The sequence below is a fragment of the Peromyscus maniculatus genome, chromosome 8, assembly GCF_049852395.1.
Source record: "Peromyscus maniculatus bairdii isolate BWxNUB_F1_BW_parent chromosome 8, HU_Pman_BW_mat_3.1, whole genome shotgun sequence".
Taxonomy (NCBI): Eukaryota; Metazoa; Chordata; class Mammalia; order Rodentia; family Cricetidae; genus Peromyscus; species Peromyscus maniculatus.
In genome coordinates this window covers 58,926,011-58,953,094 of record NC_134859.1, presented here as the reverse complement: position 1 = coordinate 58,953,094, position 27,084 = coordinate 58,926,011, and the positions used below count along the sequence as shown (strand labels likewise).

General features: G+C 44.1%; 1 protein-coding gene across 5 annotated transcripts in view; it reads right to left on the bottom strand.

Moving 5' to 3' along the window:
• The window catches only part of Zzef1 (zinc finger ZZ-type and EF-hand domain containing 1), a 130,909-nt gene that overhangs the window by 15,629 nt on the left and 88,196 nt on the right, over positions 1–27,084 (bottom strand). For 2 of the 5 annotated variants that reach the window (XM_076542845.1, XM_076542846.1), the window contains exons 34-46: positions 26,147–26,285; positions 24,537–24,702; positions 23,451–23,713; positions 22,175–22,344; positions 19,870–20,029; positions 18,126–18,265; positions 15,937–16,214; positions 14,482–14,656; positions 13,859–13,991; positions 6,284–6,483; positions 3,870–3,989; positions 2,304–2,495; positions 1,217–1,317 (exon numbers count right to left, since the gene is read on the bottom strand). In XM_076542845.1, the coding sequence (XP_076398960.1) occupies positions 1,217–1,317; positions 2,304–2,495; positions 3,870–3,989; positions 6,284–6,483; positions 13,859–13,991; positions 14,482–14,656; positions 15,937–16,214; positions 18,126–18,265; positions 19,870–20,029; positions 22,175–22,344; positions 23,451–23,713; positions 24,537–24,702; positions 26,147–26,285 (2,237 nt within the window). Of the gene's footprint in view, positions 1–1,216; positions 1,318–2,303; positions 2,496–3,869; positions 3,990–6,283; positions 6,484–13,858; positions 13,992–14,481; positions 14,657–15,936; positions 16,215–18,125; positions 18,266–19,869; positions 20,030–22,174; positions 22,345–23,435; positions 23,714–24,536; positions 24,703–26,146; positions 26,286–27,084 lie in introns of all 5 variants that reach the window. The other 3 variants (XM_076542848.1, XM_076542844.1, XM_076542847.1) reach the window with 2 other exon arrangements.

Below are 27,084 nucleotides of genomic sequence, written 5' to 3'. Positions count from 1 at the left end.
AGAACAACCAGTGTTCTTAACTACTGAGAATTTCTCAGCCTGTTTCTATTTCTTTCTTAATTTAGGATGTGTATGGGAGGTTGACCTTGCTTTCTCTCTCCAGTTGTTCTCCACCTTAGTTTTAGAGACAGGGTCTCTCACTGAAGCGGAGCTTACTGATTTGGCTTGACTGGCTGACTAGCAAGTTGCAGAGATCCATTTGTCTCCATCCCTCGTACTGGAGTTGAGATGAGCACTGCCATGCCTAGCTTTTACATAGGTACTGGGGATCCAAACTCAGGTCCTAATGCTTGCATGGCACACTTAGTCAAGTGTCTTCCCAACTCAACTCTGTCTTCCCTTCCCTTTCTCTGTCTGCCTCTGGATGCTTACATGAGAAAACCACAAATTCTACCTGCCCCAGTCTGAGGTTCTACTTTTTTTTTTTTTTTTTTTTTTTTTTTGTTGTTGTTGTTAAAGTAGCTTAGACTGTACCCTGACCATCTTCTTCTCATAGTACCTGCTCCATTTCATACAGGATTTTAGAGAATATGTAGGGTAAGACAGAAACATGGATAAGTTACTTGAAATTCACTCCACATTAGAATAAGAAGCTAAAGGACCAGGGAGGTAGTTTAGCATGTACAAGGCTCTGAGTTTGACTCCCTAGCACAGCAAGAAGGGAGGGAGGGAGGGGATAGACAGAAGAGAGAGGAGAAGAAGGTGGGAGGGAAAGATGTGTGTGTGTAGGAGGAGAGAGAGAGAGCAAAGCCAGGCCATGGGGACAGAAGAAGAGGCTGGGTGGGAGATATGTAAAGTTCACATGAATTCAGGAGATAGATTCTGGAGCCACCTCTGAACTTCCTAGCCAAGAGAAGGATGCATTGTTGATTATATAATCACCCCTGTGAAAAAGTCCTGAAATAATTTACACTGATGAAAACGTAAGAGCCCAGCCCCCTTGAGCCCAGCAGCTGCTCTGCTCTGTACCATCTGAAGCATCCCAGAGTCTGCACCTTTAAGGCTGCACACATGACAGTCTCAAAGGAAACTGTCACACTCTTAGAGATGACTCAGTCCAAGTGGCAGAGCTGCTTTTCCAGGCGCCTCAGGAAGAACTCCAGGCTGGTCGCTGTGGCTGCCTGGCCTACCAGGGCCTCTCTCCAGATCCCATGGTAGCAGGTGAGGGTCCCCTATCCTCACTTGGCACACTTCAGTGCATCTGAAGGGTCTTTACCTCTTCTGAACTTCCAGGAAGAAAGAATCGGTCTTTTTCATCTGCAGTTCATATATGGCCCGGAGAATGTGCAGAGGAGCGTTGAGGGCATCATGAGCCATCTGGAGGGATGGGAGAAGGCAAAACACAGACAAGGATATGTGCCTTAAGACATGAACAATGTGCACTCTGAAGTGACAAAACAGAATTTCAAGTCACCCCAGGTTGCAGCTGAAGAACACTATGTGGGTACTTGAAAAAAGTGTGGCAAATTGTGAGTACTAAGATATGAACTATAAAATATGCATTCCCACTTTAGGGGCTAGAGAGATGGCTCAGTGGTTAAAAATGCTGATTGCTCTTTCAGAGGACCTGGGTTCAGTTCCTAGTACCCACATGGTGGCTCAGAACTACCTATAACTCCAGTTTCAGGGGATTCACTACCCTTTCTGGGCCTCCGCAGGCTCCTGCATGCATATGGTGCATATAAAATCACGTAAGTACATACCATGCACATAAAATAAATAAATAAATCTTAAAGCCACTACAAAGATAGGGCTCTACTATCCTTCTGGATCTTTTTTGTATGCAACAGACTAAGCAGTTAAAAAGGTTATTTAGCTGGGTGGTGGTGGCACACACTTTTAATCTCAGCACTGGGAAGGCAGGGGCAGGCGGATCTCTGTGAATTTGAGGCCAGCCTGGTCTACAGAGCGAGATCCAGGACATGTACCAAAACTACACAGAGGAAACCCTGTCTCAAAAACAAACAAACAAAAACAAACAAAAAAAGGTTTTTAATTTATTTATGTGAATGGACGTTGTACCTGCATGCTTGTCTGTGTCCCATGTGTGTGCCTAGTACCCGTAGAAGGCATTAAAGGGTGTCAGGTCCCCTGGAACTGAAGTTAACAGACAGTTGTGAGCTCTCATTTGAGTGCTGGAATCCAACCTGGGTCCTCTGAAGAACAGCAGTACCACTAAGCTCTCTAACTGCTAAGCTCTCTCTCCAGGCCCTGGACTCGTTTAGGTTGATGTCCAGCCAAGCCGAAGGGAAGCCACCCCTCCGACACCTGTGTCCCATTCCCACGATGACCAGTGAACATACCAAGAAGCATATTCTGGTGGGTTCATCCAAGCTTTCAAGAGGGTCTAGTTTTTTCTGCTCTGGTTCTCCAGGGCTACTAACTGGCCGGTCCACTTCTTCCTCTTGGTCCCCTCGCTCATCCAGCTCCAGGTCTCCATGTTCAGTCAGAGTGTTGATCTCCTTTTTTGAAGAGTACAGCATGATGGACAGAATCTACACACAAAGTCAGGCAAGCAGAGCAGGGAGATGAGTTCAGTGAACGAGATGACAACATTGTGGTGGTATTGTGTTCCCCAAAATATTGTGCACTCTAATAAACTTATCTGGGGTCAGAGACAGAACAGCATTAAACATAGAGGTTAGGCAGTGGTAGCACACGTCTTTAATCCTATCACTTGGGAGGCAGAGATCCATGCGGATCTCTGTGAGTTTAAAGCCACACTGGAAACAGCCAGGCATGGTGACTCATGCCTTTAATCCCAGGAAGTGAGGGCAGAAAGCAGAAAGGTATATAAGGTGTGAGGACCAGTAACTAGAGCTAGTTAAGCTTTTAGGCTTTTGAGCAGCACAGTTCAGCTGAGATTCATTTGGATGAGGACTCAGAGGCTTCCAGTCTGAGGAAACAGGATCAGCTGAGAAATTGGCGAGGTGAGGAAGCTGTGGCTTGTTCTGCTTCTCTGATCTTCCAGCATTCACCCCAATATCTGACTCTGGGTTTGTTTTTATTAATAAGACCATTTAAGATTCGTGCTACATGACATAGTTCTTTAATCCTGTAAGGGTCTATGAAATTTATCCTAACTTTAAGATAGCAGAGTTCACATGGAGAGTATGTGATTAGTAAAGGAACATGAAAGCATGTTCAACTATACTTATAATAGGACTTGAGTTCAATTCCTAGAACCCACATGGCACCTCACAACCATGTGTAACCAAAGTCCAGGGGAGCTGATGTCCTCTTCTGGCCTCTGTGGGCACCAGGCATTCAAGCAGTGCATACCTAGTTGCAGGCACACCACCACACATACAATTTCCCTTAGACCTAAGCAGAGTCTGTCGTCAGAGCTGGTTCTTCCAATGCAGGCATCTGTGAAGTGAGGGTGAGGGGCACGGCACAGCCTTGTAGCACTGCCCCATACACTAGAACTAGCACCTGACCTTGAAAAGCCTCTGGGAACCATAAGAATTCCACTAAGAAACATCTGAGGCCTCAAAGGAGGAACAATAAAATGAAATTATCGACTGAAATCCTACATAAGATAAACATGTGTGGTCATATTTAGAAACTGATTTTAGCTCAAAGGAACTTTATAGGGAAATAATAACTCAAAAACACATTTTATTATCATGATTTAATGGTCAATTATGTGTTTCCACAAAATACTTCTCCAAGATTCTTTGAACAAACACCCAATTCATTTTCCTGCCAGGGGAGGACAGGTGTCAGGATCCCTAATTCCGGAAGGGAGAATCAAGGCTGGGTTTAAGAGCTGCATGGAATGAGAGTGCACAGGGAGGGACTGGCCCGAACAGGCCAGCTCTGCTCCAGGGTGTGATCTACGATGACAGGGCAGCCCTCCTCCTCACCTCCAGGTCCCGGAGCAGCCAGGTCTTACTGAAGCCCGTCCCTTTGCTGCACTTCTTCACCAGCAGCTTCAGCAGGTCGCTCTGGAGGAAAGTGGCATGGGTCTCCTCAAAACCGTGAGCCTGCCAAGAGAGGGATTTGCAGGTGCTACAGAGAGAAGACTAATGTCGGCAGAGCGCCAGCCTTTTCCAGAGCTGATGGTCCAACGGTCCTTCCAGGGAAATTCCGGTCAGTAAGAAAGCACTTGAATCTTCCCATGAGCCACTGCCCCTCGTTCACTCTGTGTTCTTTCACTAAACACACACTTCTGAAACCCATTTTTATGTCACTTCCAAAAAAGGCTTGAGGCTCAAGTCCAAGCCCCAACCATGGCTGATGGGGTCCTACAAGGCTCTCTGCCTGCTGCTTTGGTCTCAGCCCCTTGCTGCACTATCTTAAAGATCTAGAGGTCCTTCTGCTCTGTGACCATCATGCCTGGTCCACTTCAAGGCCTGAAACTTGCTATTCTTTCTGTCCATGTTACCCAAGGCTAGCTCCATATCTGCCCCCTCCAATTTCCCCTCTCCAAAGGCTTTCTGATGACTGTATGGAGGCATGCCTCCTCTGGCTTGGGATACCCCAAGCCTCATGAGAGCACAGCCCTTCTTTCCAGCTCACCACTGTACTTGGCTCTTGGTGCTCAACAATATTAACTGACTGAGTACTCGTGGTGGTGCACACCTTAATCCTAGCATTTGGGAAGTAGAGGCAGGCAGACTCTGCGTATGAGGTCAAGCTGGTCCATAGAGTAAGTTCCAGTCCAGCCAGGGCTACCTAACGAATACCTGCCTCAACAAACAAACGAAACTAAATAAGGATTTCGGAGCTCTGCCATCAGGAAGTTCCTTTCCCTTCTCTATTATACTGGAAACAGTGAAACACACCACATTGTGAAATCTAAACAACTAGCAGATGAATGGTCTCAGCTGACAATGACACCTTCTCAGGGCTGCCCACAGCTGGAGAGCCAAGCAGACAAGCCTCTGGTGGTGCCTGAGTTGTCCCCTTGTTCCACCATCCAATGACCTCCTGACCAGAGCCATCACTGAATGAACACTTGAGTGTCAAGGGGCAACAAACTTCAGCTGAGACCCTTTCCAGGACAGCTCTGTAAGGAAGAACATCCTGCAAGTAACCTCAATGTATTTCCTTGAAAGATCCTCACAGCCCTCCAGCCCACTAAGGCCCCCAAAGTCATCAGGGGTCAGGGCTTCTCTCCACCCCAAATACCACTCAACTCTCACCTAGCTGCTTCCTCCCAGCCTAATGGTCACATTGATCCCTTGAAGCTCCTTGGGATACTGGCTCCCTTTATTCCTCCCTCAATTCCTGTGATAACCTAGAAGAGTTCCTGTTGGGCATGAAGTGAAAAACATTTCAGTCCCGTTTTCTTCCCCCCAGACAGGATTATGTTTCTGTGAAGCCACAGTATCAGAGTCCATGAAACAATATTTAAAAAAACTGAGAGGGCTGGAGAGATGGCTCAGCAGTTAAGAGCACTGACTGCTTTTCCAGATGGACCCAGGTTCAATTCCCAGGACCCACATGGCAGTTCACAACTGTCTGTAGCTCCAGTTCCAAGGGACTTGACACCCATGGCAAAACACCAATGCACAAATAGAATAGAAATAAAATTAAAAAAACAAAAAACAAAAAAACTGAGACTTGACAGGTGATGGTGGAACATGTTTTTAATCCCAGAACTCTGGAGGCAGAGGCAGGTGGATCTCTGTGAGTTCAAGGCCAGCCTGGGCAACAAAGTGAGTGCTAGGACAGCCAAGGCTACACAGGAGAAATCCTGTCTCAAAAACAACAACAAACAAACAAACAAACAAAATAAAAACTGAGACTCAAAACACTGGGAAAATTCTTTCTTCCTTAAAGTTATCCTTGTATAAGGTCTCTGCTGTGGATATTACTCTATGTAAATAAAACACTGATGGCCAGTGACCAGGCAGGAAGTATAGGCGGGACAAAGAGAGAGAATTGGGGAAACAGGAAGAAGGGGGGAGAGACACTGCAGCCACCGCCAGGAGAAGAGCATGTAAAGAAGCCGGTAAGCCACCAGCCACGTGGCAAGCTATAGATTTATAAAAATGGGTTAATTTAAGATATAAGAACAGTTAACAAGAAGCCTGCCACGGCCATACAGTTTATAAGTGATACAAGCGTCTGAGTGATTATTTTATAAGTGGATTGTGGGACTGCGGGGCTTGGGGAACCTGGAGAGAAGCTCTCCAGCAACAGTCTCAAGCATTTCTAAAAAGAACCCATTGTTAACCATTCATCCAAATCAGTTGGCATTTCCTCCTTGTTAATCCCCTGCAGATGTCAAATCATAGGTAGGCTTGTGCACATGGAAGAGGTTCACCATTACCTTTAGTGTTTTATATAAACCTTTGAGGGCCAAGGACAGGACCCAGGTTGCTTCCACTGCCTCGGGACAATGGCTGTCCATGTTGGTTTGCAGAAGGTGACTGGCAATAAAGGCAAAGTGTTGGGAGTACTGGCTCAGCTGGGCCTGCGAGGTGCCACACTCTTGTCCTCCTCCCTTCTGGACCAGCTGGTAGTCCTTCACTGAAGCATCATGTCACAAAGGAAAAGAAAGGCACAAAGTGTACAGTTAGTGTCCTCTGCAGCCAGGCTTCTCCACAGGCCTCACTTAAGCAAGGACTGCAGAAACAATCTCCCAGCCTCAGTGTAGCCACTGTATTTAAGCCCAGTTTGCAGGTGAGCACAAAAGTGGTACGGGACCACTTGTCCATGGGGAAACCATGAGGGACAAGTTACAATGCAAAATTCTTATTACTGTGTACAAGCAGGTCATTATCAAAGGTGTTGTGATGGCTGTTTTTGGTTGTCAATCTGATTACATTTGGGATTAACTAAAACTCAAGTGGCTGGGCACACCTGTGAGGGACTTTTTCCTTAATTAAATCATCTGAAATGGGAAGAACTACTTTAAACTCAGATCTTTTGAGGTAGGACGATACACCTTTAATCTGGGCCACACCCTCTGCTGGCAGCCTATAAAAGGACAAGGAAGAAGGAAGCTTGCTCTCTTTGTCTGATGGCCCTCAGTCTCCCTGGCATGTCCATCATCCCTTTACTGGCATTAGAGTCTGCTTCTTTGGGATTCCGGTACATACTGAAGATCAGCTGAGACATCCAGTCTCATTGACTGAACAACTACTAGATTCTTGGACCTTCTATTGATAGAGAACCATTGTTGGACTAGCTGGACCACAGCCTGTAAGTCATTCTCATAAACCCCGCCCTCTCTCCCTACTTCATCCTATCAGTTCTGTTCCTCTAGAGACCCTGATCAATGCAGATTTTGGTACCAGAAGTGGTTCTAGAGCAACAGAAGTAAAAGGATGAATTTAAGTATCTAGACTAGGCTTTCCAATTTGCCAATACCTACAGTTACTGAAGCCCTCCTAGAAGCTCAGAGTACTGAAAGCCTATGGTGTGAACTATTTTACAAACTAAAGGAGACAAGTGCATTTGATTATCCTAATTCAACAACTGTGATGTGAAAGGCCACAGATTTGGTAACTCTGTATATAAAACTTTTGATAGTCTGTGAAAAAATAAGGAAAATGATGCTGGTTGGTTGCTCCTGCTTCTCTGGATAAACTGACAGAGGAAAAGAATGAGCCCCATGATAAAATTAACCAGCTCCTAGCATCTCAAAATATGGTGAGGGACACCAATGAACTTAGTGGTAATACGGACCATTTCCAGAGGTGCATAAACAGTCTAGAAGTTTCTAAGTGTGCCCTGAAAGTGAATTGTCTCTCCAGCAGCCACAGAGTTTGTTGCAGAAAATCAGAACAAAGCCCCACTTGGCTGAATTACAGCAAAAACTCAAGTCTCAGCCTCAGAGGGTGTTGGTAGTTAAAGTTAGGGCATTAATTGGTAAAAAATGGGATACTGTAACTTGGGATGGAGACGTGGGAGGACCCCATTGAAGCTGAGAACTTTGAATCCTCAGAAAGGTTTGTCTCACCTGAAGGAGTAGTCTCTCCACCCTCAGCAGATTTCACTCCCACCCCCTGAAATACTGCCCTTTTAACGTTTGACTGAGGAAATTAACCCTTCATTGTCTGCTAAACCAGCAGTGGCTTTCTCTGAAGATGCAGGAAAGGCAACACTGATGTCCTCAGGGTCTATCAATAGCTGCCTCTAGACCTATAACCAGACTTAAGGCTAAGCAGGCTCCTAGAGGGGAGATAGAAAGTGTAGTCTATAAGTAGGTGTGCTACAATACTAAAGAACTCAGTTTGCTAATTCATTCAAGCAGGAGCCTTGGGAGTGTGTGTAGGAATGGATTTTAAGGGTGTGGGCTAATGGCGGAAGGAACAAAAGTGGATCAGGCTGAGCACTGATAAGGCCCACTGAGTGGAGAATCTAGGCTTAATATGGATGCAGTTAAAGGCATCTCAAGTTTGTTTTAATGGTTGGCTGAAGCATTTATCAAGAGATGGCCTGCTGAGGAGGAGATGGAGATGCCTGCTAACCCTTGGCTTAGCGTTGATGAAAGGATTTTTTGTTGTTGTTGTTTTGTTCTTTTTTTTTTTGTTTTTCGAGACAGGGTTTCTCTGCGTAGTTTTGGTGTCTGTCCTGGATCTCGCTCTGTAGACCAGGCTGGCCTCGAACTCACAGAGATCCACCTGGCTCAGCCTCCCGAGTGCTGGAATTAAAGGTGTGCACCACCACCCAGCTGATGAAAGGATTTTAAGGCTCAAGGAAATTGCAATGCTAGAGCGGGTATACTGTATAAACACAATCCTCCACAATGGAAGGCTGAGAAGCCTTGCCCTTCATGAATCCTGTAAGATGCAAAATGGGGAGAGGGGCACCAGCACACTTGAAGAGCTTTGTTGTCCCCCTTTTCCTTATGCCAGACCTTGGGGTTGGAGATGCTCACTTGGATGAATCAAATGTTATGGGTTTAACTGGGTCCCTGAAGCAGCAGGGGCCAGGTGGTAGTACTGAATGACCAAAGGCAAGGTGATGGTAGTTATTATAATGGGCAGCATTGACAAAGCAGTGTTGATAATGGCCTGATCCATAATGGGCGGCGGCACAGGCAAAGTGATTTTTATAGTGGCATGACTTGTATGGATCTTTGATACTGGCTAGTCAATCATGGTGTTTCTAGGCATCAGATAGATAAGAAGCCTACTGCATTCTTGTTTGATCTGTATAAAGAGGGGGAAAAAATCTCAAACAAATGAAAGAAAGGCTACACTGGATTGTGGCAAAAGGGAGTCTCAGCCCATAAACCAATTTCCAGATGAGCCAGTTTGCAGACCCAGATCCCCTTGGATGAAGGCACTGCCAGATTCCCCTGAGGAAGGACCTTGATAAAATAACCTACAAGTTTTACTGTTAGCCTCTTTCCAGCCCTTCCCCAGAGGGGCCTCTTGTCCTTTACAAGGGTAACTGTACACTGGGGGAAAGGACACAATCGGACTTCCCAGAGTCTATTGGATACTGGATCTGAATTGACGCTGATTCTGGGAGGGCCCCAAGAAACACTGTGGCCCTCCAGTTAATTGGGGCTTATAGAGGTCAGATGACCATTGGAGTTTAGGCTGAAATCAAACTCAACAGTAGGTTTAGTGGGTCCCTGAACTCATCCTGTGGTTATTTCTCCAGTTCCAGAATATATAATTGGGATAGATGTTCCCTGATCTGTGGAATGGGGGTTATTATCATTGAAAAGGCTAAATAGAAACCTTTAGAATTGCCTCTGCCAGAGAAAATCGTGAACCAAAAATAGCATCATGTCCCTGGAGGAACTGCAGAAATGAGTGCCACTGTCAAGAACTTGAAAGATGCAGGGGTGGTGGTTCCTACCACATATCTCTTTAACTCTCCTGTCTGTCCAGTGCAGAAGAGAGATGGATTGGGGAGAATGACAGCTGACTATCGAAAATTCAATCAAGTAATAACTTCAATTGCAGCTGCTGTACCAGATGTGGTGTTATTACTTGAGCAAATTAACACATCTCCTGGTACATGGTATGCAGCTACTGATTTAGTAAATGCCTTTTTCTTGGTACCTGTCCATAAAAACCACCAGAAACAACTTGCTTTCAGTTGGTAAGGCCAGCAGTATACCATCACAGTTTTACCTCAATACATATTAACTTTCCAGCCCTGTGCCATAACTTAGAAGGAATCTTGATCATCTTTCTCTTCCACAAAAACAAACAAACAAACACCACATTGGGGCAAAAGATCGACGACATTATGTTGACTGGACCAAGTAAGCAGGAGTACTCTGGACTTATTGGTAATAACACATATGTACATCAAAGGATGGCAAATAAATCCAACCAAAATTCAAGGGCTTTCTATTTCAGTGAAATTTTAAGAATCCAGTGGTGTGGGGCATGCAGAGATAGTCCTTCTAAGATGAAGGATAAGTTATAGCACCTGGTCCTTCCCACCACCAAGAAAGAAGCACAATGTTTGGTTGGCCTATTTGGATTCTGGAGACAGCACATTCCTCACTTGGGTGTGTTACTCTGGCCCATATACCAAGTGACTTGGAAAGCTGCTAGCTTTAAGAGGGGCCTGGAAAGGAGAAGGCTCTTCAACAGGTCCAGGCTGCAGTGCAGGCTGATCTACCACTTGGACTATATGATCCAGTGGACCCGATGGTACTTGAAGTGTCAGTGGCAGGTAGGGATGCTGTGTGGAGCCTTTGGCAGAACCCTATAGATGAATCACAGTGGAGGCCCTTAGGATTTTGGAACAAGGCTCTACCATCATCTGCAGACAACTGTTCTCCCTTTAAGAGACAACTCTTGTGACTTAGTGGAAACTGAACATTTGACAATGGGACACCAAATTTCTGTGACCTGAGCTGCCCATCGTGAACTGGGTATTATCTGACCCACCAAGCCATACAGTAGGATGTGCACAGTAGCAATCCATTATCAAATGGAGGTGGTATATACATGATTGGGCCAGAGCAGGTCCTGAAGGCACAAGCAAGTTATATGAAGAGGTTGCCTAAATGCCAATGGTTTATATTCCCATTACAATGCTGTCTGCTGCCAAGCATGTACCTATAGCCTAAGAGGTATGCCCTATGATCAGCTGACTGAGGAAGAGAAGACTAGAGCCTGGGTTACTGATGGTTCTGCACGTCATTCAGGTACCACCCAGAAGCAGACAGCTGCAGCATTACAACCCCTTTCTGGGACAACCCTGAAAGATACTGGTGAAGGGAAATCTTCATAGTGGGCAGAACTTTAGGCAGTACACATGGTCATACATTTTTCTTGGAAGGAGAAATAGCTAGATGTGTGATTATTTACTAGGAACTTAGAAAGAGCAAGATTGAAAAATTGGTGAGAAACACATCTGAGGAAGAAGTGTGTAGATAGATCTCTCCAAATGGAGGATGTGAAGATACTTGTGCCCTAAATAAATCATGGGAGTAAGTCATGTAAGTCATCAAAGGGTGACTTCAGCAGAGGAGGAGTTCAGTAATCAAGTAGGTAGGATGACCCATTCTGTGGATAGTCAGCCTCTTTCCCCAGACATCTCTGTCATCATGTCATCTGTCATGGGCCCATGAACAAAGTGGCCATGGTGGAGAAATGGGGCCTATGCATGGGCTCAACAACATGGACTTCCCCTCACCAAGGCTGGCCTGGCTATACTGCTGCTGAGTGCCAGATCTGCCAACAACAAAGACCAACACTGAGCCCCAGAAATGGCACCATTCCCCAGAGTAGTCAGCCAGCAACCTGGGGGCAGGTTGACTACATTGGATCTCTTCCTCTATGCAAAGGACAATGCTTTGTCCTTACTGGAGTAGATACTTATTCTGGTTATGGATTTGCCTTTCCTACATGTGCTTCTGCCAAAACTACCGTCCATGGACTTACAGAATGCCTTCTCCACTATCATGTATTCAAATAATCCCTCAGCAGCCAGAGAAATATATACTACAAACAGCAACAAAGATAACAACAGCAGGCCTCATGCCAATTCACAGCAGAATGAGTACAAGCCAGAGAACAACAGAGAGACATCTTTAAAGAATTCAAAGAAAAAAACTATTAGGGGCTGGGGAGTAGCTGTGATGGTAGACTGTAGCCTAGGGTTTGGTCTCCAGCACATTTAGCAGGTGTGGTGGTACACGTTGTAACCCCAGCACTGGAGGCAAAGGCAGAAGGACTATAAGTCCAAAGTCATACTTGGTTATATAACAAGTTCAAGGCAGCCTGTGCTATGTGAGATCTACACACACACACACACACACACACACACACACACACACACACACACACACAGAGAGAGAGAGAGAGAGAGAGAGAGAGAGACAGAGAGACAGAGAGACAGAGAGACAGAGAGACAGAGACAGAGAATAGCATAACAACAAATAACAAAATATCTCTCAGAATATTTTTATCCAGAAAAGTTACGTTTCATAAAGATTTTACTTTTAATTATGTGTATACACGTCTGCCAGTGTGAGGATTTGTATATGTGAGTACAGTGTTCATGGAGACCAGGAGAGAGTGCTGGGTCCCCTGGAGCTGGAGTTATAGGTGGTTGTGAGCCATTGGATGTGGGTGCTGGGAACCAAACCTGGTCCTCTGCATGAGCTCTTAACTGCTGAACCATTTCTCCAGCCCCAGAAAAATAATCTTTCAAAGACAAAGTCAAAGCCGGGAGTGGTAGTGTGCACTTGTGATACCAGCACTTGGGAGAGAAAGGCAGGAAGACTCTAACTTCAAGGCCAACCAGGCTATCTAGTGAGAGTCAGTCTCAAAAACAAGGCCAAGGTCAGAAAAAATATTTGTGTGGCAAAGGACATGGACTAAAAGAAATGCTAAGGAAGTGTTTCACACCAGGGAAAATTATACTAGATGGACTTCTGAATCTACAAAAGCCAATGAAGAACACCAGAAATAGTAAATATGTAATTGAGTATGCATTGTTTTCACTTAAAAATCCCTGTAATAACTCACATTGCAAAGAAAACATTATGTACTGTGAGATTTACATCACGTAGAATAAAAAGTATGACTACAATAACACAGAGTGAGGCAGACATGGGGCACAAATGCACTATTTCTACACAGTTGCAAAGTGGAATAACACCTGAAGACAGACAGTACAGGTGTGCAGAACAAACCTCAGGGCCATCTCCCAAGTGCTGACCAAAGTACTCACTGCTGTGACACCAGAGTAACAGAGTTAGCACCAATAGCAGACATGAAATGAATCTTTAGAAAATAGGAAAAGTCAATCCAAAAGAAGGCAGGAGAAGAACAAAGAACCAAGAGCAGAGACAAATGGAGACTAAGCAAGGAGATAGCAGACTTAAACACAATCAGCCATCAAATGCCTGAATAAGTATTGAAAGGAAGGGACCGTCACATGGGATTAAAAAGAAGACTGACCATATGCTATCTATAAGATATCAATTTATGTGTTCACTATGCTTATTTATTACTATTTTATCTAAGACAAGGTCCCATTATGCAGTCCAGACTGGCCTCAAACTCACTAGCAGGATGATCTTCATTGTGTGATTCTCCTGCCTCAGTGCTGAGGTTACAGACATATACCACCACACTGCATAAGAAATCCACTTAATTGAAAGATTTGAGCTGTTGAGAGGGTTCAGTGGATAATGGCATTTGCCACTAAGCCTGATAATCTGAGTTCAATCCCTAGGGCCTCAGGTTATGGTAAAATGAGAAGTGACTCTCACAAGTTTGTCCTCTGATCTCCACATATGTGTGTATGCACATGAGCATGTGTGTGTGCATACACAAATAAACAAATGTAATTTAAAAAGATTAAACAATCACATGCAGGAACAAGAACTGAGGCATCTTCATTGGTTTCATAGCACGCAAGGATTAGACTATTTTTTTCTATTCTTAGAAGACATAATTAAGCTTAGGACCTGTTTTCCTTTTCCTGGTTTTGACGTCGACAATTACAGCTCTGTTCTTCTCAGTGAAGTGCTTCAAGATGATCACATTATGGGGCTCATTGGCGTTATCCATATAAACACAGCGGGTTCCCACACAGAGGACCTAGAGCATTGATGCAGGAAGAGGCACTTAGTTAGGCACAAGCTCAGTCCCTTTTGCATGCTCTTCTACAAGCACACATGGATAGGGGCCTTCTCATCCCCAAGTCCAAAGGATTGTGTGCAGAGCTGGCACAAAATTAGTTTAGGTGCTTGTCATAGTTTTACAGCTCCTCATCCCAGTCAGATGAGGCATACAAAATGAGCAAGATCAACATGAGTGCCAGAGTGAAGTTCTTTATAACTGAATACATTATAGTTACCTACTATTCAAAGCTAGTAAAATTAATCAAATGTCTAACTATTGACAATGCAAGTCTAACAACTGCACAATTCTGAAAAATATATCAAGACTATAAAAGCAAATCATGCAACTAAAAAAATTTTCCAAAACCATTACAGACACATCTGTGTGTATGTGAGTGTGTGTGTGTGCGCGCGCAGACATGCGTACACTCTAGAGACCTGGGCGAACAGGCCTTTAGATGCTGTACCTGGGGGAAGCCAACAAGCACCAGCAGGGTAAAGATGTTGGTGTGCTTCAGCTGGAAAGGCAGCTGCTTGATGCAGTGATCTGTGAAGGTGGCAATGACGTCCCGCCACAATGGGGCATTGTTGAGTGACCGAAGGATCTCTGCCATGGAGCAGGCCCAGTCCAAGCCCACTCGGCTAGAAGGCAAGATTTCCAATGTTAGGTGGCAGTGTGTGAGGCCACACCTTCACAAACATCACAGCTCAGTGTCCTAGGTAGAGTTAGACTCATGCAAAGAACCATCCATTACTTAGCTTAAACACTACCAGAATGATGCTTTTCACATAAAGGTAAGTGAAAACAACAACAAAATCAAGATCTGTTATTTATTTTTTTTTTAAGGTTTATTTATTATGTATACAGTGTTCTGTCTGCATGCCAGAAGAGGGCGCCAGATATCCATACAGATGGTTGTGGGCCACTATGTGGTTGCTGGGAATTGAACTCATGACCTCTGGAAGAGCAGCTAGTGCTCTTAACCGTTGAACCATCTCTCCAGCCCAAGATCTGTTACTTATATACTCAGCCTACAAACTCAATCTACAACTACATTCTCAAATATCTCTAAAACAGTGGTTCTCAACCTGTGAGTCATGAGCCCTTTGGGGAGGGGGGTGTCAACTGACCCTTTCACAGAAGGTCATCTAAGACCATCTGAAGAGCTGGAGAGATAGCTCAGAGGTTAAGAGCACTGGCTGTTCTTCCAGAGGACCCAGGTTCAATTCCCAGCATCCACATGGCAGCTCACTACTGTCTGTAACTCCAGTTCCAGGGGATCAAAAACCCTCACAGTGACGTACATGCAGGCAAAACACCAATGCACATTTAAAAAAAAAGACCATCTGAAGACATTTTTTTCATAAAATAAAGATATTTACATTATGATTTATAACAGCAGCAAAATTACAGTTATAAAGTAGCAATGAAAGTAATTTTATGGTTGGGGTCACCACAACACGAGGAGCTGTATTAAAGGACTGCAGCATTAGGAACCTAGGTTGAGAACCACTGCTCTAGAATGTTATCTTCACATACGATATACAAATACATTCATATTCACAGTCATACTCAGAAAGGAGCTTAGAGATGTATGTGGTACAAATCAAGGTCATTTTTCCTTCTTTATTTCATTTCAAATTTGGTATTATGATTGTTATTTTTATAATGAAAACAGATTTTTCAACCTCAATGCCTATACTTACTTTTCTCAGGAAAAAATCTACCAGAATAGATCTCTTCAGAGCTGACTGGCAGGTACTGACTGCTGAGGCTTCTCAGCTACTTTAGCGTGGAGTTCCTAGTTGAATTCTCAGAGAAAAGCCTCAGCACTGCAGCACACTCATCAACACTAGCCCTTTGTTCTCAGTGAACAGCACAAAGGGCGGAGTGGAGGCTGGTATATGAAAACCAAGGTTACCTGTCCAGGCAGACAGCTCCCAGGCTGAAGAGCAGGTGGGTGGTCTTCCAGCCATCTGGTACAATGCCATTGTCTGCTGTAGCAAACAGGTTGTGTTTGGCTGAAAGGACCTTGATGACTGCAGTGTCTACCTCTGCTGGCAAAAGACGGACAATTAACTGGCCCAGAAGACCCAGGGTGAGGTGGTAGGTTTCATTCAGGTGGCCTGCGTTAGAGATGACGACCTGAAACATGAGTGGAAGGACGTGCTCCAGGTCTATCAGGGGGACTGTGGGACCCTGTCAACAGAGAGGGGAAATCTCCTTAGTACAAAATCCAATCAGCCACAGGATCTACACATGCCACCCATTCAAGTGTTACAACTGCCTAATTCCAGTTTCAAAAATGGCGTGTGTATAATCAACTGTAAAGAAAATGAATACGCTCAGGTATCATCTTATCCTTTTTTAAATTTAATTTTTTTTGAGTGTATATGTGATTATGCATATGTATGTGCTGGTACCTCTGGAGCCCAGAGATGGCACTAGATCCCCTGGAGCCAGAGTTACAGGAGGTGTTGAACCTCTGGACATGAGTACTGGGAACCAAACGCTGGTCCTCTTCAAGAGTAGGAAGCACTCTAAACTGCTGAGCCCTGTCTCCAACCCCCTTCTTATCCCACTTCTAATATTCCTTTACCCTTAAAGTAAACAAAACATTTGCTCTTTTCTTCCTTTCTTGATAATGTCCTATACAAAGAATTCAAAAATAAATAGAATTCAGACTGTCCATCATAGTTCCCTTCTGACCCACCAATGCCAAGGAAGTAACAAATATTAACAGTTGGATAGACAGTTTGTCAACCTCTCTCTTCATACACATTTATAGGTAATGCCTGTAAATTATTTTCCCTCCCTCCCTCCTTCCCCCTCTTCTTCCCTCCCACATGGAGTGTATGTGTGTGGAGTGTGTGTGTGTGTGTGTGTGTGTGTGTGTGCGCGCGCGCGCGCGCGCGCGCATGTGCGTGTACCATAGCACATGTGGGGGCCAAGGGAAAATCTCCAGTGTTGGTCCATGCCTTGTACCTCGTTTGAGACAGGGTCTCTTCATTGTTTGCTTCTGTATATGTCAGGCTGGCTTTGCCTATGGGCTTCCGGGGATTCTTCTATCTCCACCCACCCCACTCTCCATGAGGAGATGCATGTTAGTTATTGTATCCAACTCTGAGTGGGTTCTGGGGTCCTCAAGCTTGCATGGTAAGTACTTCACCCACCAATCATCTTCTCAGGCCTATTTTTCTTTCTTTAAATACTGTCTGCATTTTACTTGGCTTCCAATGCTTATTATTAAAAATGCCATTTGGAAAACAGCTGACTACATTTCTATACGCTTAAACCATTTATTATTTTCCATAGGGAAAAACAGAAAACAGGAGACCCTCTTTAATAACTGTGAGTGAGTATGTTGAGTGTGATTCAAGACAGCACTGTATACAGACTAGCAAACAAAGCAATTTAAGTATCGAAAGCTCTTATGAGCTCTACATGAGATAAAATTATCAGTGTTAAATTTTTATTGGTTTAAGTAAACTTTTAAAATTATATATATATGTATACACACACACACACACACACACACACACACACACACACACACACACATATATATATATATATATATAAAGTCTCACTTTGTAGCCCTTTATGGCCTTGACCTCCTGCCTACAAAGTGCTGGGACTACAGTGTGAGCTCTCTGGCCCGAGTGTTTAATAAGGTAGTAACATGGTACTCAGAAGACTGCACTTTCAGGAGAACTGAGAATAAAGTGCCTGTAAGCTTTCAATTTGTTCTTTTTCAATTTCAGGAAAAAATGTAATAAATACATAAAAAGCAGATATAAAACAACACTAGTAATTAAACAATCTAGGTGAAGATCTTCATTCATTGCACTTCCAAATTTTCATTGAGGTTAAAAACTTTCAAAATAAAAACAAAGTAACTATAAGAACAAAAAAATAATTAAAAACAGCCAATCATACTCATATAAAATATAAGTTCAAAGAAGAAAATAACTTTAATTAATAGTTGTCCCCTCTCTCAGGACACAGAGCTGTTGATAATTGTTGGTTTCTGCTTATATCTTCCCACCATTTTTTTCTGTGAATACAACCGCCCACTCTTTCATAAAGAAAACACTGCCTGCTTCTTACCGACTTGATGGGAGGTAACATGGCTGCCAGCAACCCTAAAATCCTCTTCTGGGAACACTCTGCAAACACTTGCTCAGGGTTTGGAGTAATTGCCTTCTCTTCCACTGGTGTCTGAGATGATACTTCTGGATGTTCAGCATCTGTGTGGGAAAACACCACTTTCAGATCTTGCTAGGCTCCATACATGTAAAAGGTAACTAACTAAAGCACGACCCTGTCCTTGTGCTCCTGTAGAAGGCAGATAATATCCCATTGCTGAAGTTAGGCATGGTAATGCATGCTTGGAATCCTAATACTTGACAGGGTGGCTAATCAAGAGTTTGAGGCCAGCCTGGGCTACACAGCAAGACTGTTTCAAAAAGAACAAAGGGGCTGGAGAGTTTCCTCAGTGGTTAAGAGCACTGGCTGCTCTTCCAGAGGACCTGGGTTTGATTCCAGCATCCTTATGGTGGCTCACAACCATCTATAACTCCAATCTCAAGGGACTTGACTCCCTCTCTGGCCTCTGCCTCTACCTGGCACACACTTGGTGCACACATATACACATGGACAAAACACACATACACATAAAATAAAAATAACCTTTTAAAAAACAACATCAAAACCCAGAACAATAACAAACGCTTGCTGAACACTTTTTACAGTCACCTTCTCAAGGAGGCCTTCCTGCTCCGATTGAACAGGGAACCTCCCTCCCCATTCTCTGCCCTGCTCTTAAGCTAGCTGCTCTCCAGCATTTGATTACCCTTTAACATTCTGCACATTTGTGTTTGCTGCTCATCACCCACCTTCTGTGTTTTGCCTCTTTTGTGATATACCTTGTACAATGCCCCAGAACATGGGGGCACCTGACAGATACTTGCGCCTATGAACCAGAATGCTGATCCTCAGGGGAGCCTGACTCTGGTAGACTTTGAGGAGCTGGCATGATGTGGACCTCGCCCTGAAGATAGTGTACAACATACTCACTTCCACTTCTACTCCAGAACAGCAAATGAGACAGAACCTGACTCCCTGGGCTGCCTGAAGCACCTCCTTCAACCCAGTACTACAGCTCCATCCTCCAAAAGCCCAGCTCTGACCCCACCACTTCCATCTTCTGACAGGCTGAGGCCCGAATGTCACAGGCATGCAGCAGAGGACCACAGCAGCTCTTCCATGTCATCTTCTGGTGCTCTGCTCTGGCCCTGCACACCTGGCATGAGGACTTCTCCTCATGTTAGTTCTGGAATCTACTAAGAGGCCTTTTCTCACAGTGATTTCTGCCTGAATGTCCATTCCTACTACATATCCTGGCATATTAAAGCCCTTACATCTCTTTCTTTTACATGGCTTTATGCAGATACAATCTGCTCTAGATCCCAATCAGGGCTAACACTTGTCACCCTTCTTCTGGGACCAGAATCACAGGTCACCTCAAATGACAGTTATTTGTACCTCTGTCTGAAACCTTCCTGGATCGTGAGTTCCAGGAGGGCAGAGGCCATGTGTCCCTTTGCTATGTTGGCAGATTTCATGCCTGGGATCCAGCATGGTGCTCAACTAAGAGAAGGCACTTGGGAAACGCATGCACTAGATAAGCTAAAGTAAAGGCTAGATGATGCAAAGCTACCAGCCACAGCTGACCAGAGTGGAGGAACTTTAGTTACTGGACAATTTCAAATTGTATGTGACAGTGCAGATGCGGTGACGTGTGCACTGCAGGAGGAGGGAGATGGAGTATTAATGGCCACACGTTCCTGACCTGGAGGTCCTGGAGGTCCTGGAGGCCCGTGAGTACTTCCAGGTACATCTGAAGTTTGGGTCTGGTAGGAAGGGTCCTTTGTTAAGGAGAGACCTTCAGCTGCTGTTTTACTTTGCTTATAATCCAAAGGTCTGACTTCTTTATCTGCAGCTTTCTTTCCCTAAAAATAGGAGGTAAATGTAAAAGAATATAACAAAAATGTACTCCATATATAGTGTATACAATTATGTTAGCTAGTCTTTCATAAACCAAAAATCTTTTGAATTTCTTTAGACAAATGCCATTAATTTCTTGGAATAAACCAGTACTCTATGATGATTCTCCCACCACATGCCCCTGATCATCTTTGAAGTGCCGTCAGAGCTTCCAGGTCACATAAGCTCATATCAAATCTTCAGTATATTCTATTTGGCTTCCAGAAGCCAAGAATGTAAAGTTCTTCTTTTGGGAAAAAAGATGAAGTTGTTGGTTTCCTTCTAGTACAATACAGTGATCGTCTCTAGATACTTTCCCACAGGCTGGGAGATGTTTCAATCAGTAAAGTGCTCAATATGTAAGCACGAGGACCTAAATTTGGATCTCTAGCAACTATGTAAAAAGTCAGGTGTGGTAGAGAGTGCCTATAATCCTAGCGTGGGAGGAGGCAGAGATAGGAAGATCCCTGGAGCTTACTGGCCAGTTAGTATTGTTGAACTGGTATTCAGGTTCAGTAAGAGGTCCTGCCTCAAAAAAACAAGGTGAAGAGTGAGAGAGGAAGACTCTTGATGCTGACTTCTGACTTTCACACACATGCACAAACACATGAAAATGTACACATGCATACAGCATATACACACACAGAAAAATGAAATCCATCTTTATTTACAATCAGAAAAGCATTATATCTACTATTATCTCTAATGCTATTATAAAGATAAGGTTACATCAAATTTACACATAATAGTGTTTCTAATGCCACAGATGCATGTATTTTATTGATATAGATATGAATATCCTAAGGGTATAGGATGGAACTGTGAGTTCAGAGGGGAAGAGACCTTAGTATACAAGCATGAGGATGAGTCAGATCCCAGCACCCATACACATGCTTTGTTGACACCCATGGGAGGCCCGCCCCTTTCTGAACAGAAACAGGAGTGGATGGGGGAGGGGGAGGAGAAGATGGGGGAGGGAATGGGAGGAAAAGAGGGAGGGGAAACTGTGGTTGGGATGTAAAGTAAATGAATAAATTCAATTTAAAAAAAGAAGGCTGGATGTGGCCACATATGTGTTATGCCTGTAACTGCTGTCCAGGGAAGAGGCAGGGAGATTGCTGGGGCTTGTAGATCACATTAGTTCCAAGTTCTGGGAGAAAATGTCTCAAGGAATATGGCAGAGTAATAGAGCATGAATGCAATGTCCTCTTCTGACATGAAGCTTACTGTGAGCATGTTCTAGCACTTACATGTTTCTTTCAAATATGGACAGTACATAACTCCTACAATAGCCCTGTGTTACAGTCACTGTTATTATCATCCCCTTTTACAGAATGCACCTGCACACACATACACACACACAGAATACAAAAGTCAAGCAGGAGTGGCCAAACATGGAGTCAATCTGAGCATCAAAATAAACAAAAAGTAAAAGACTTAGATTTTAGCAAATAAAAAAAAAATTAAGTCCATTTCGGTGTAAATAAATGAACACATTGATAGATGGGGACCACAATGCTGCGGGCAGCTTGCTACAAGATGCTGACAGCTCACAAATACAGTCCCAGGAAAAGAGGTAAGGACTGCTGTCCCTCCTGACTGGATGGACTGACTGTATTCCCTCCTTGTGCAAGGTAATCTGTGGCAGGTTAGTGCTGTGTGGCCACAGCGTTGATGGTCAGAGTCAGACAGCTTGAGATTATCCTGACCTGATGCCTTGGTGGGGCTAGAAGAGAAACACCAGTGGCTCCTGCAGCAAAGGTGGGAACATTTACAGCGTGGGCTCAGCTCTGAAGGCAAACTTGCACAAAACAATCTTTTGTTATTTCATCTTATTTGAAATTCACAAAAGGATCTTTATGTGTGTGCCACAAACACAGATCATACTTGGACCTCTAAAGGTTTTCTGTCTGTTCACCTACCTGTAACTTATAGTGTCTACCTGTTAAACAGGAAACCTTTGGTATCATCTATTTGTTGGCCGAATATAAACCAAAGCTGGGCACTAACGTCTTCAGTTGCATAACCCATGTTCTCAACTTCCCTGCTGTCCCCCTATATGACTGGTCCCTGAACACAAGCTGACCACATGGTAAAGACACACTCCTTACACTGCTAGGCACAAACAGGCCTGCATCTGCTGGCTCCTCCGCAAGCTGGACTGTTTTCTTCTCTAGCTGCTCCTCTGATGTCTGCATGGACATTGTGACTGGCAGGGCTTGATTTTCTGAGGTTGAGTCACCATCTGGCAATACACCAAGAAGAGCTAGAGCTTTAAGACCTGGAACGGGAAGAAACAGGAATATGGTTAAACAGTCACAACGGGATATTTCTGCTAAGTACCACAAAGCTTAACTACTGTAGAGAAACAGATGGCTGGGGGGTTACGCAAACCACACAGCAGCATCCCTGACAGCCTACATCCATTCCACTCCTGATCTCAGACAGGAAAGATAACAGCAAAGGGAACCTGCACTTTAAGCACAATGAACACTGAAGATACAACAGGTGACAGGATTGTTTTGAAAATTAGAAACATTTTTTTCTGATAGTGCCAAGCAAAAAATTTTTTTTTTTTTTCTTGAGACAGGGTCTTACTGTGTATCTCTCTGGCTTGTCTGGAATTTGCTAAGTAGACCAGGGTGGTCTTGAACTCACAGAGCTGTCTGAGCACTAAAATTAAAGGCATGTACTGCATTATACCTAGCTAGCAACTAGATTTTTAAATTTCCACTGGCAGATAGAGACATCACCCTTTTTCTCCCTAAGATAAGTATGATTCCCTGATGTCAGTTAGGATGGGGAGTCTACGGTCTGAGAGAAACTTAAATGTCTCAGAAGTTTAACATTTGCATTACTTTCTTACTAATAACCTTTAGTGAAGTCAGAATTACCTTGTTATTTTGTTATTTTGAGACAGAGCATCTATGTAGCCCCACCTAACCTCCATAGAACTGGATTTGGGTGTACATGACTCCAGAGAACTGGATTTGGGTGTGCATGATCACGCCCCAAAACACCATTATTTGTAAGCAGCTTTCATCTAGGATACAAGTACATGTAGATTTGTACTTCAGGTTTAAAGAAAAAAAAAAAAAAAGCATGGATTCCTGAGCAAAGTGAGACATTCAAATACTACAGATCCATGGACTTCCAGAGTTTTGATTATTAATACTGTATCACATTGTCAGGGAAACACTTTGACTAACTAAATGCTAGTTTATGCCAACAGTCTTCTCAAGAGAAACTGGGATTTAAGTTCCAGGCTAGGCTGAATCTCTCTTATGTACTACCTCTGAGTCAAGCATGGTCTTTTATGGCTGCCTGGGCTTTTTGTCCAACAGCAAGCAGAGGCAGGGCCTGGGAACCTACCTAAGGAACAGTTACCTTTACCCTGGTGGGCCTTCATCAGACAGTCCCCGACCAGCTGCATGCACTGGCTCCTCAAGGTGGCAGCATTGCTGCGGGCCTGGGGGTCCAGCTGCTCCCCATCCACGTGCTCTGTGCTGGTCAGGTGGGCACTATAGAGAGCCAGGGCAGCAAAGAGCAGCCAGGAGTAGTTGTGGATATAGGGCTGGATGAGCCTCTGCCGGTCACTGATTCTGATGGTCACCATTGGGTGGGCTGTGATGCTGTGGGTTGGCAAATGGCTGCAAAGACATGAGAGTTTTAAGGCCTATAGCATCTGTGAGACTCTGAAAAAGATCCCTGGACCTCAGTGATCATGCTGGGCATTAGCTGTTGACACTTTAAAGAACAGTATCAACTCTTTCCCCAGAGAAATGAACAAACACAGACGCTGGGCATCTCACATTAGCACTTTACAACCTGAAGCCTGCACATGGAAACCATGCCGAGGAAGAGAGTTCAGAGAATTCTAAAGGTATGCTAACTCAAGTTTGGTAATGCAAGGTAATGCCCGTAATTTAAACAGATGAATTATAAGGTATAGGAAAGAAATGACTTGAGGTCTGAAATGTGCTTGGAGTAAGCACACATGACACCATCTCCCTAACTGATGACTGCGAGGACACAGGTGCACTGTACTGCTTTCTCTTTTTCTAATATGTTAAAAAAATTGTCTTATACAAAACAAAACCTTTCTTTAAAAAAGTAAGGAAGAGGTCGCAGGACAGCTTAGCAAGTAAAGGCATTTAGCACACCTGTTGACCTGAGTTTAATCTCTAGAACCCACAGAAAGGACAAAAGAAAGAAATGACACCACAAAACTGTCTTCTGACCTCCACATGTGCACACATGTGCATTCATGCACATGCACACACCCCTCCCTATTAACAATAAAAGTTTCTTAAAGTAAGGAAGGCTAGTAGTATAGCCCAAGTGTAGAGTGCTTGCCTAGCATCTGTCAAGTCCTGGGTTCAGTCCCTAGCACCACAGAAAAAGCAAGACACCCCCTTTAAGTGAAGACATATACCCCAAAAGGTCATGGTAGCGGCAGGATATCTGACGTACCCATAGGAGTATTTCTTTGCTGCATAGCATCCATAGCAAAGATCAAAGTCATCACATACATTGCAATTCATTCTCCGGCCTATGATCAAACCCTGGCAGTGGTCACAGGTAAACTCCATGTTGACCATTTCATGATCATCTCCATGGCCCTCAGGCTTCACTCCACCTGAAGAAAAACCAGCAGTGTGAGGTGGATGGGGTAGAGGGTCCCCCAAAGGGCTAGCAAACCAATCCCAGCACCAGAGCCATTTCTCATTTACTACTCCAGAAGGCAGGGGTTCCTCTGAAGACCAGAATGCCCTGGTGGCCATGAGCATATCAATGATATTCTCAGCATGGAACTCTTTGGCAATGGTCCAGCTGACTGATCCGCATTCTTCAGTGTCACATGAGATCAAATACACGCCAAATTCCTACCATGACTGCTATTTGGAGAAACAGGCCCTGCACTTTGTGAGTGCCTCCTACACCCCATCTCGGATAGAACCTATGCTCCATGTTCCTATGGAGCACGCCAGTGATCAAGTTTCTGTTCTCCTTTGTCACTGCAGAATTGTAGGTGAAAACAGACTTCTGAACCCCAGAGCCGGTCAGTAAGAGAATGACAGACATGAACAAGACAGGCTACTCTGATCTCACTCCAAGTCCCTGCTCATACTCCTCACAGCTGGCCACTTCTGTAAGTGCTGTAAACCTGGGGTAGGCCCAAACACCCTGTGACTAGAGTCTCCTAAAGGAGAATGACACAGACAGTCTCCCCTGAGCATAGCTTTGATCACAGTAACATCCTAATTGTAATCCTTCCCTCCTGTCTTCAGACTACTCAGATTCCTTAGCCTAGCAGCTCAGGGTCCCACAACCTGGACCCTATCTGTTTCAGTCCATCACCTAACTAGATACTCAAGGGTATCTCTCTAAACTCACTGGAAGCACTAATTCATTCCTGTCCCTGAGCATGCTCTGCTCTTGATGGTAATGCTATCTTCAGAGTTTTGTGATGTCACCCAGTCTGAACTTCCTTCAAAGACCAAGTCTTACCCTATCTCCTCCACAAGGCTTCTCTGTACAGTGCTGCTATATTTCCAAAATTTCCTGGAAATACTCTGCATTGCTCATTTATAACAGCATAAGCATTCACTATGTAGATAAGTTTGGTCTCTCTGCTAGATTATATTTCCAGGACAGGAACTGTGTTTACTGCTGGACACAGAGCCCTCCAGTGCTCACTACTGCAGAAGAGCTCTGCCCTAGCACCCATGAGTCAAGTATATTAAAGAGTATTTCAAGTTTATTTTGCTTGTTCATATATGTTGCTATTTGGAAACACTGCATGATTAAGAAGCAAAATTTCTTAGAAACTTATCTGAGTCTGTATTCATTAGTCCTGATAGTTTATCAAGTGCCTCCCCAGCAGGATGAGCGATGGAAGGATGTCAGACAGGAGCAGTAGAGGTCATTATCGAGTTGAGGGAGATGACTCATATTTGCCAGTGAACCAGAGACTGTCACTGGACAATGTCTCTATTTACCACAATGAGTTTAAAACTGGCAAATTTATAGAAAGCAGAAACGACTGTTACTGTGGTCATGGGATTCCCCCTGAAGCTCACCAAGGAAGCAAGTCTTGCAGAGGTCCATGTCACTGCATTGCAGACACCGGTAGCGATGCCAGGGGGCAATCTCATCACACCCATCACAAGAGATGTCCACATTTAACAGGTCACAGTAGCGAGCAATGAACATGTGCATCTGTAAGGTGAAATGAACACAATTAGCCAAAAGACTTTCTAATGTGTCCACTGTTTATTAATCAATTCATTCACTTAGTAGGTACCTAAGATAGCCCAAACTTTGTTCGAGGTGCTAGAATTTGAAGTTGGATAAGCAAGTACACATTTGGGAATTCCTTCAACCAAACAGATGATGGTCATATAGTGTGGGGAATGCTTTGACAGGGAAATTCAGGAAGTTCAGAGAACACAAAGGACACCATCAAAGGTATGGGGAGGGTCAATGAAGGTTTTTCAAGAAAGACAATTCCTCAGTTAAAACCAAGAATAAACAGATAAAGATAAAGGTGACAGGAATGTCAGACAGAAGGAACAGCAAAGTCTACAGAAGCTTTGCTCCTGCAAAAAAGGAGCATACTACAGGCTGGGGATGTAGCTGTGTGTGTGAGCACTTGCTTGGCAGGCACAAGGCACAGAAAAACAGAAAGAAAAGAAAAAGGACAAGGGTTTTTTGGTTTGCTTTTTAAAAAGATGTACTTTTCATTTATGTATATGTGTGTGCACCTATGTATGTGCATGCCTCCTATTATGTGTGCCTGCAGAAGTAAGCATTGAATTCCTTAGAGGCAGAGTTATAGGCGGTTGTGAGCCACTCAGCATCAGTGGCTAGGAACCAAACTTGGGTCTTTTGGAAGAGCAACAAGTGCTCTTAACCACTAAACCACCTCTCTAGCTCCAGGGCTTTTGAAATGGGCAATAATATAGTATGTGTAATGGAGTGCAGAGGAGGAATAAGCAGGTGAAGTCAGAAAGGTAAA